Below are 10534 nucleotides of genomic sequence, written 5' to 3'. Positions count from 1 at the left end.
CCTGACCAGTGTTGAGTACAGGGGCAGAATAACCTCCCTTGTCCTGCTGGCCACACTGTTCCTGATGCAGGCCAGGATGCCATTGGCTCTCTTGGCTGCCTGGGCACACTGCTGGCTCATCTTCAGCTACTATCCACCAGTACCCCCAAGTCCCTTTCTTCCTGGCTGCTCTCAGCCACTCTGTCCCCAGCCTGTAGTGCTGCTTGGGGTTGTTGTGGCCAGAATGCAGAACCCTGCATTCTTGAGGAAGAACACCAATCTCTCATAGTCAGGCTATTTGGGGTTTTATTAATTAAATATTCCACATACAAAGTACTAAATAAATACATAGCTGTGTTGGACACCAGTATACACACCCACTTGGGGAGCTCTGTGTTTTTACATATGGAATATCATGGAGAGCTATTTACCAAATGCAAAGCAGGCTACAGAGTGATTCATCTCTGCAGACTCATTGTCAGGGTGCAGTCCACACAGCACACACACACACTTACATGCTCACTCATTCCTGGGAAGAAGGGTGCCCACCCTCCATAACCTGTCTACTTGGGAAATGTTTGTGTTAATGCCATAGACACACTCTGGAAGAGGCAAAGCTCCAAGGTGCATGGGATTAAATCCCATCAGGGTATTGCAAGCAGCTGCATGGGAGAGGTTTTTTTTCTGTGGGGCTGGACAGGCTGGGGTGACAGAGGTGGGGAAGGAGGGTTTCTGAAGCTGGGAAGCTCAGCTGGAGCATGTGGTCAGAAGTTAAAGCTAGGAGGGCAGCTGATGCTGGAGCACAAACCAAAAGATGTGTCAGGGCCAACAGAAGTAGATGTTTTTCTGCTTTTAAACTTTCCTCCCCCTCTTCACTGTGGTCTCCTGGTGATGAGGAAGGGTTTGGAAGTCCTGATTTCTCTTACTGGAGTTATTTCAATAAGCCTTAAATTTGCACAATATGAAGAGGGGAAAACAAGAAAAAAGGCAGGGAGTGAGTACAAAAGTTACAGTGGAAAGAGAAGGGTTGTCCTTGGTAGTACCTGAGATGTGTTCACAAGTGGGCAGGAGTGTGGATGTGTAGGGATGATGCTCCTGCGCCTGCCTCTTCTTCCATCAGATGAAGGGTACAAGCATCTCCATGAGATGATCAAAGTGAGTCCTGGCTGGCACAGAGCCAGTTGTAGACCTGGCTGATGATCTTCCTGCTGCTCTAGCACTACAGCATTCCTGCTGAAAATAGGCCAGGCCAGGTTCTTCCCAGCACGTTCCTCTGGCAGGAGAGATGAGCTCCATTCCATGGAGAAACAGTGAGTGGGGACAGGATGGCTGGAGCAGTGTCTGAAAGCTGTGTCTGAGCGATGAGAGGGGTCTACAAGGGTGCTTGTGCGGAGAAGAGAGGATCCCACTCCTCTTACATCATTGGGGCTTGATTGTCTCTTCTTCCAGATAACTCATCCACCATCACATGGCCCATTCCCCACACCCTTGCTGACAGGCACTTAGTCTCTTTGCTTGCTGCAGACCTGCTACATGGGTCCTTTACCACCAGTGTAGTCATGGTATGGACTTGTCCGGGCCTTGGCTCGAGGGATGGAGAAATCATTTTGGGGTTCAATGGCCTGTAAAGAAAGCACAGAAGTCTTTACCTCTCAAAACCAGAGAGAAGTAATAGAATGTGGCTTTAAAAACTCCAACAAGTAAAGCAAAAGGAGGGAGGGAGAAAGAGGTGAAGGTTTCCTGAGAGTGTGATCAGTGTGAACAATGGAAACATGTCACCCAAGTACATGTGGGAACAAGGTGTGAGCTATTAGACCTGGCTAGGCTGGGATCTGAAGGAGAGGAATGGTGAATGGACATGAGGACACAGAGATTGCCCACTCTGGATCAGCACTGCAACTGTCAGCAATTACATGGGTGGGGAAAAGGAGCATGATCTCCTGGGGAAAGGGCAGAGTCTAGTGCAGAAACTGTGTTCAAATAGATGACTTTGCATGCAATGTCATCCAGAAGCAGTGAAAACCACAACCTCAGACTTTGCTATGGCCCCCACCCCTTCTCCTTATGTCCAGCCACAGGCATTTCCATGAACACATCATCCAGCTCCATGCAAAGCATTGGCCTGCAGCCACAGAACCTGGTCTAGAACTCTCTTTGCCTGCTCTCTTTCCCTTCAGTGTCTGAACAATAGCCTACATATGGTGAAAGAGATGAAGGGGAGCATGAACTTACCTTCATCTGAAAGTGAGAAGAGTAGCTGAGATCTCCTGTGCCTCCTGAGTCACAAGACAAGAGAGGCAGAAAGTTAGTTTTAAATGGTAGCTTGGAAATACCATACAAAGGGAGATTAAAAGGTCCTACAGCTACATTAGCAGCTGCTTTTAGACTGATAGAACTACACAATATACAGGCAGGAACAGGTTAAAATCCACAGGTGGCTTTTTAAATATTCCTGAAAGCAGGAATGAATGGTATTGTAAATAGCAGGACATAGGTGGCCTTGGAGTTTAGACATCTGTTGCTTCACAATTACTGTCATCATCACCAGCCAAATCCCTCCCACTTGGATATACAAGACCCTCTCTGTGGTATTCCCTGGGAGATCAGAGCCCATCTCAGCTATTCTTTTACACCCTGGGGGTCTGACTCCAGCAGATACATGTGATCTCAGCAGCAGACCCACGAGCAGTACAGTCACATCTCCCACCCACAAATTTGGGAACCCTTGTCCAAGTAGGCATGAGACTCATACAGAAAAGTATGATGTCCTTGGATGGGTTCATTTTTTAAATGGAAAATGGGAACCAGATTAGAACTGGAATAAATGATCTCCAAAGTACGACTTGGAGAGGTCTGAAGAGCTGAAGCATTGCTGAGAATCAAACCAAATCCCAAGTTTTTACATGGACTTCCCAGACAGAATTGTAAGGAGTTATGCCTCAGTCCTGACACACAGAAAGTCTCCTACTCAGTCACTCCTCCTAAGTATTTTCTGCTTTGCATTGGTCCTTATTCTTTTCCCTCTTGTCTGGAAATTCTTTTTCATTTGTATTTATGAAGTTTCATCATCAGTCTGATGCTTGTTTTCTGTCTCTGAATTATCCATCATCTTCAAATCTTTTTGTTAGCTCCTAAGTACTGCACATGATTAGGGCTAGGGGACAGTGGAGTTCTTCATTTCACCCTACCTTGCATGATTTCATCTTGGGTGTAAGCACGGTTGTCCACTCCAGTTGTCTGCTTTATGAACTTGGGTTGGCAGAAGTTATTTTCTGGAGGGTAGTCCTCCAGCCTCAGAGGAGCAGTCAGGAAACAAATTTCAGGGACAATATACATAATCAGGAAGATCCATCCATTGGACACCAGAGCAATGGCTATGGTAGGATCATCCCAGCTCTGTCTCTTTAAAACTGTGTTGCCTTTTGTGAGCATAGTGATCCACACTACCCAAATGGCAATTGAAAACAGGGCAGTGACAAAGATGTGTGCTCCATGCCTTTTCCAGCTTTTGTATGGCCCACAGAATGTGCACATGGACAGCAAGAAGGTCAGAGCCATCAAGAAGAGCACGTAGATCAAAAGCATGACAAAGTCCTTGTTGGCATCCTCTCGAGGCATACTCAGAAAGCTGTCTTTCTGATGTACTAGCATGGTGACTAAGTACTCAATGTTGATCACCACTTGCACCAGGACAAAGGAAAACATGAGGAGCAGCAAGACCAGCCAGGAGAAGGGTTTTCTTCCTCTCACTAGCTTGGAGAGGTTGCAGGCATGGGTGAGGAGGCATGCAAAGCAGAGAGCAAAGATTACTCCAAACAGGAAGAAGCGAGTAGGGCGAGTTGTGGCATTGAGGTTAATGATGAAGGCAAAAGTGAGACCAAAAATGCCAAGTGTGCCTAAGAGAAAGAAGAAATAGATGGAGATCATGTGCCTCTTGCTGTTGTCTTGTACTTTGCAGATGAGAAAGAAAAGCGAGCAGATGAGGAAAATGGTGATGAGGACACCAGCTGCAGCCAGTGACTCTAGGACGATGCCCCATGCCTTCTCCATGTCACAGAGCAGGTAATAGTCAGCACTGATGTTGCCGCAGCCTCGTGGAGGTGACGATGTCATCCTCTCGCCTTCTTGAACAGCCTCCCTGTGAAATGTTTCCCCAAAGCTGTAGAAGAAGAAAAGGCACAGGCTGTTGTATCAAATCCCTGGGGTGCTGCCAGCAGTGGGGAAGGAGAGGCAGGACAGACCTCCGTCCCCACTCCACTAGGCAAGGACACGGCAGTGCTAAGGAGACAGAGGTGTACGAGCAGAGCCATCCCCTTGTTTGGCATTGGCTGTCTAACGAGTGCAAGCCAAGCCCCTTAGCAGGAGGCAATTCACCTTGCATGTCCTCCGCACCATGTCTGTGGTTGTGCAATACCATAGGAGCATGGGGAGCAGGGAGAAGGTAGAGACACATTCTCAAGCATGAGCTTGGTGCCCTGCAGCACAGACACTGAGCTGCTTTGTCACTTTTGTGATACTAGAGCAGGTGTTAGTCATAAAACAGTTTGTACTCTTCTGACAAGTTCTAACAACATCAGTCCTCTGCACCAGTGAGGTTTAGAGATGAGCAATGCTGAACAGGAAACTTGTTACTCTTTCTTTTCCATCTGTTACTTTCTCTGAAACACTCTTATGAGTACGAATGAAAGGGAACTTGAACTGCCTTTTATCCTACAGATAACTAACCTGGATGCCTTCAGCACAGCTACTCTCAGGCCAAATTAAACAGCAAATACAGGCTACCAACCACGAGCCCTAAACTCACATTCCTCCTTCTTCATGGCAGCACAATAATAAAAACTGTCTCAAAGACCTCAGTCTCCTCCCCAGAATGTTGTCTGACATGTAAAGAGTTAGTGCTGTTCACTGCATGAGAAGTAACCACCAAGTGACTGCTTGAGGAGTCCATGAGTCAAAGATGGACAAGGTCTCTACTGCACCCAGCACATTCCTGCTGTCTCGTCAGGAGGAATCAGCTCTGTGTAAGCCTGATTTAAGCCTGACTTGCCAGGGGATAAGAGGGATTTTTAGGTGAGCTCTGCTCATTGCTAAAGGCAGTCGAGTTACCTACTTCCTTGGGAGCTTGAAGCATATGAAGAAACCACTGCACAAGGACATTGGACATTTGTAGCCAACGACACAGTCATTGAGTGATTTAGATCCCAGGGGCCAGGTACTCTTTTCTAGAGTACCAAAGTGCTCAGGCTTTCAAAAAAGAAATTTAGATACAATATCAGCAAGAAGCTTGGGGGAATCTGGCCTTAATGGTGATCCACACTGGAAGACTAAGGACTTTCTTGTCTGATGTCTAAAGAAAAAAAGCTAACGTTGCAAAACGTAGTCTTTAGTGCTCATCATGCCATTTGCCTTGCTTTTCTCCCTCCTGAACAACATACTGAAATTATGAGGCTGGAGCTGAAACCCTTCCAACTGATTTTGGGGAGCATAAATTGAGTTTTCAATAAATGGCTGTTGATCTGATCAAAGGATGAGCAAAAGGGGGGAAACATCACTGGCTCACTCTCAGTCCCACGTAGCCTCAATGTGAGCTGTCTATAAAGGGTGGAGTATTTTTTCCAGCTTTCAACCTCACTTAGTAAAAGGATGAAGTGTGCAGCTCTCCAAAAACATGGCTACAATAAAATGCAAATTATTCAAATGTGCAGGACTGAAATCCCATGGAGAGAAAAGAATTAGTGAATAACAAATGCAGGAGTTCTCCCAGATTGTTGTTCATAAAATTTTGAGGATTTATGAGCTCTTGTACAGATATCTGAGCATTATCTGGACATTTGTGAGTAATAAATAACAAATCTTTCTGAAAACTTGGAGAGCAAATGCTACAGTTACATCCACAGACATTTACTGCTGGTCATATTGGCTTATCTCTTCACAGCTCTGTCAGATACAGACCAATGTCTGCTGTCAGGGCACGTGGAGAGCCCAGAGTGCCAGCGTGAGACCTCAGGGCAGCACAGAGCACACCCACAGCTTTGGGTCCTGACTGGTGCTTACCTCAAGTGGTACTTGCCACAGTCAGCTGCTACGGCTCTTGGAACAAATAAGATGGGGAAAAAAAAACCCTCAGTGCCTCGAAGACCTGGGCCACTTGTGCTGATTTTTACTCCCTTTTCTGTTTGTTTTGTTTCCAGGGTACATGCCCTGTGAGGCACAAAGGGTCTCTGTTCTGTCTCTTGGATGAGAGTTGTCCCCTCAGAAGCTGAGCCTGCCTCATCCAGCACTTGCAGAAGTGTCTGGTGTTTCCCATGGGCCCTGCACTCTGTGTAAGGGAGGTTGTGCTGTGGTAGCTTCACAGCTCGCCCCAAATCACAGATCTTGCTTTAGCGCTGAGACTTCTCCCTCCAGTTGAAACCTCCTCCCTCATTGACACTTGTGCATAAAACGCACGAAGCCAGCCACGAACTCCAGATCATTTCCCAGGCAAGTCTGCCGTAACTCTCCCAGCTCCAGCTGGCAATGCCACGCTAGAGTCAAGGGTGGAAAGCATTCTCCGTTTGCCGTGGCACTGCATGCCCCCGGTCTCCTACCCCCGAGCGCCGCGCTCTTGCACACCACCTCAGCCCAGCCGCAGCAGGCAGGTGTGCCCTGGATCTCGTAGGACATTGCCCTGAATTACCTTTCTGGGTGCTGCCTGGAGAAGGCGGCAGGGAGGCTCCGGCCAGAAGAGGCAGGTTCGCGGAGCAGCAGTGACGGTCGCCTCCGCTCCGGTAGCCCCAGCCGGGCAGCAGCCCCGCGCCCGCCTCCCCGGGAGCTTTAACAGCTGGCGGCTGGGGAGGTGTGGCCGAGCACGCCCAGGCCAGTTCCACCGCCTGGCAAAACGCTCCCCGTGCCAGGAAATGAAGTAAGGCCTCCTGACGTCAGAGGGGCACTCACCCCTTCGCCGGGGTGGAGACGGAGCCACTGCCTGCCCCGGCCCTGGGACAGGGTTGAGCGGCGCTCAGGCGAGCGGCTGAAGAAGGTGCTGCCTTGTCTGGTTCTGGCTCCCGTGGGTGGGGATGGTGGCTATGAATAGCAGCGTGTCCTCTCCCTGCTCCGCGCCTTTCGTGGGCTTGCACGCTTTCCATGCCAGCTAACTGCCTGTGGGGTGGCAGACGAAGAGGTGGTGAGATGCCTTTGGACCCGCGGTACTTGGAAGGAGAATGACTGCAAGCCCAGCTCCAGAAAGTTTCCTTGGGACTCTTACTGGGTGCTGTGGTAGGGGCTGCTCTGCTCATTCTTCCCACCCATGCCAGTGAGAGCCATGGGCTCCTGTTCTGGAAAGGGCTTTGCTGGTGTCTCTCTCAGCCCAGCCCTGCTCTCTGAAGGTGCAATTCTGTCTGCTTGTAAGTGCTGAGTCACTTTGTCCAAACTGCTGGCCCCAAAAGTTGATGAATGAAGGCAATGACAAATTCCCCCTTGCTCTACATTGTGCCTCTGGCCTGACACACCTATTAGTGCAATCCCATCCAAAGCCCTGGGTATCTCCAACGTGCTCATGACCTCATCTGTTAGTTTAAATATACTCACTGGGAGTATTTTATTAATCAGATTAAGGAATTGGCATCAGAGACTCTTCACACCAAACACATAGTCCCTACACACAGCCCCCAAACCCGCAAATCCTTCCCACCCCCTGGAGGTTGTGCTCCTTCCCAGAAGTGGGGGAGCAGCTGCACATGCCTGTGCTGAGGGCTGAGGGCTGACAATGGTTGTGTCATCTGCATGTTGATTTTGTTTGTGTGTTTGTTTCAGACCCCCTGTCTTAATTTATGGTACTGATCCCTTATGAATGTCACACATGGAGATTGCTACAAAGCCCATACAAGAAAGCCTCTCTTGCACACCGCCTGGAAGCACAGAGATGAGTGGCTCATCAAGTTGTCCTGGAGTCCTGTACCCCTAAATTCCTCTCCTGCCCGGACTTCGGGGGGGAAGGGGAAAAGCCGCCTGGTTTCCCCCCCCCTCGCCTGCCCTGCAGCCGAGAAGGGGGCGGGGACTGCCCCGTGAGTTCCCGCGCTGGAGCCGGGCTGGGATTGGCCGTGCGCTTTCGCGCCTAAAGTGTGGTAACTCTGCCCTTTGTCTAGCCAAGGGTATAAATATTGGGGGTCTTCCCGCCTTTGGGGTTCCCGCTTTTGGATTTTGCCTGTGCCTGGACGAGTTCGCTCACTCTCCTGTGCCTGCACTGCAGAGAGACCAAAGGACTTGCCTTGGTGTTAGGCACACCTTTGTCTGCCTAACGACCCTTAACGACCCTTAACGACTCCTGTAGCCGCTGGAGGAGGAAGACCGACCGCACGAGCCAGCCTGAGTGAGTTATTTGGCTTAGCTTAATTTAGTAAGAAACCGCTATTAATTAATAGCAGAGTCCTTTTCCAAAAACTGACTTCCAAATATATATAGTCAGATTATTAATGGTATCCTCGTAGAATTCTCATGCAACTTAACCTGTTTATTAAACGAAATTAATCTTTGTATATATAGTTGTGGGGGCGGGTTTTGTAAAAAATAAAAAATATCTATTTTTGATAAATTTTCTTCTCGGCCACGTATTTCTGCCCTCCGCAACAAAGTGAAAGGCAAATCCAAGATGTAGTCACTTCAGGGTGGGCCATGTGGAGTCCTAGGACAGTTCCTCATATCCTTCCTACTTTCATTTGATTGTAAAACCCTAGGGCTTCTTAAGAAGGGATACAACAGGTTTCTTTGCATGAAATTAACCTTAACTTTAAATTAGGTCCCAGGCTTAGTGAGACAGCCATGAAGGAGGCAGCTGTGAAAAATGAGAGGAAGAAAGAAGAATTGATGGAGAGTTTAGCATCAGCTTAGTGGGACTCAGCCTGTCTAGGAAAACATCTTAAGAAGCTTCCAATGGTCACTGGACACTGCCAGCCTATTTGCATCATGCCACAACACATTATGGACTGCCAGCTACTTCCCTGCACTTACACAGACACACAAAACCCCACAGAAGGCAGCGTCTCGAATTGTGTTAGGAGGGGAAAAGAAGACAAGACAAAAGGAGTAAGACTGGCAGTTCCCAGAATACCTGAGACATCCTCGAGAGTTATCAGTTAACAGATGCAGTCTGTACTTCCAAAAGACTAATAAATGGGGCTATGCTTAAAAAATAAACACCCCAAGGGGCTTAGGAGCCCAAGTGCTGCTGACTTGTGATAGGTAGCCTAAGAAATGGTGCCTATGGCCCTCATCCTGCACTGAGGAGGGTGGAGAAGCATCACTGGTCTATGTGGGTATGTACAAATGGCACAAAGATCATGCCAGAAAGGTGAGATGATTCTCACTTTGCTTTAGGGATGGAATGCAACTTGCAGATAGAGGCACCTAAATATAAATACCTGATGATAACTACCTAAATATGAGCTGGCTGACATGTCTCAGCTCCCAAGCAGCCATAAGGTCAGAAGGACTGGACTAGCTGATTGGATGTAGGTGCCTATTTCTGTGTCTACTGAAATGCTTTCAGGTGTGGTTGGTGAATTGCCTGGGGCCTCACCTTACCTGCTTGCACACTGACATATAATGTCATTTGAGATGCCACAGAGTAGCCTGCTGAGCTTCCAGGGAGCATTCCAGGAGCACATCAGTCTCACGTACTTCCTGTATCAGTTCTGGCAGCCCTGTGCAGATGTTTTTAATGCCATTAGACATCAAAAATCACTTCTGCAAGAGCAAATGGATTGAATGCTGAATCTCCACTGGCTACTTCAGAGCTGAGATGCTCAGCTTCTGTGTAGATGTCCACCAGATGGACTTCATTCTGGTGTACCAACACAGACAAACAGGTGAAAGTACTGTAGCTCAGTCACCTGTAACTAAGTTGCCAGCACAGGGATGGCATAAAGGATAAAAGAGCTGTGGGAATCTATCCTTCTGGAGCACCAGCCCATAATGTATATCCCAAAGGATCTAAAATGCTCCAATGCAGGGGCAATTTAATGGACTTTTAGGTGCCTATAGACCAGACTTCTTAATTGGGGACAATCACCCAGATTCCTGCTATAGTTGGTGGAGAGAGTGAGCCATTTCCAGGGGAGTTTCACTTGACTTGCATCATAGCTGAGAAGTATCTGTTGCTCTCCATCAGTAGTGAAGGCAGACAAAATAATGAATCCAGACATAGATCTGGAGTTGTTTAGCCTGGAAAAGAGAAGGCTCAAGGGTGAGCACATTGCTGTCTACAACTACCTGAAGGGAGGTCGTAGCCAGGTGGGGGTCAGTCTCTTCTCCCAGGCAATCAGCAAAAGAATAAGAGGACACAGTCTCAAGTTGTGCCAGGGCATGTACAGGCTGGATATTAAGAGGAAGTTCTTCACAGAGAGGGTGATTTGCCGTTGGAATGGGCTGCCCAGGGAGGTGGTGGAGTCTCTGAGGCTGGGGGTGTCCAAGCAAAGCCTGGATGAGGCAGTTAGTGCCATGGTCTAGTTGACTGGATAGGGCTGGGTGCTAGGTTGGCCTGGATGATCTTGGAGGTGTCTCCCAACCTGGCTGATTCTAT

At 48.4% G+C, this 10534-nt stretch overlaps 1 protein-coding gene across 1 annotated transcript; it reads right to left on the bottom strand.

The window, feature by feature from the left end:
• Positions 1-268: 268 nt before the first annotated feature.
• GPRC5A (G protein-coupled receptor class C group 5 member A) lies at positions 269-7011 on the bottom strand. Its single transcript, XM_064154788.1, has 4 exons — positions 6913-7011; positions 3168-4138; positions 2212-2255; positions 269-1601 (listed from the first exon to the last, which is right to left on the bottom strand). The coding sequence occupies exons 2-4, from the start codon at positions 4090-4092 to the stop codon at positions 1509-1511; spliced, it is 1062 nt and encodes a 353-aa protein (XP_064010858.1). The 5' UTR covers positions 4093-4138; positions 6913-7011; the 3' UTR covers positions 269-1508.
• Between the last annotated feature and the right edge of the window lie 3523 nt (positions 7012-10534).

The sequence above is a fragment of the Pogoniulus pusillus genome, chromosome 15 (genome assembly GCF_015220805.1).
Source record: "Pogoniulus pusillus isolate bPogPus1 chromosome 15, bPogPus1.pri, whole genome shotgun sequence".
NCBI lineage: Eukaryota > Metazoa > Chordata > Aves > Piciformes > Lybiidae > Pogoniulus > Pogoniulus pusillus.
Note: the sequence above shows the minus strand (reverse complement) of the source record. Positions and strands in the feature narration are given on the sequence as shown.

Coding starts and splice junctions, on each gene's coding strand:
- GPRC5A (XM_064154788.1), bottom strand. CDS start 4,092: ATGACATCGTCACCTCCACGAGGCTGCGGCAACATCAGTGCTGACTAT. Junction 2,256..3,167: donor CCAAGATGAAATCATGCAAG/GTAGGGTGAAAT, acceptor CTTGTGACTCAG/GAGGCACAGGAGATCTCAGC. Junction 1,602..2,211: donor CTTCTCACTTTCAGATGAAG/GTAAGTTCATGC, acceptor CTTTCTTTACAG/GCCATTGAACCCCAAAATGA.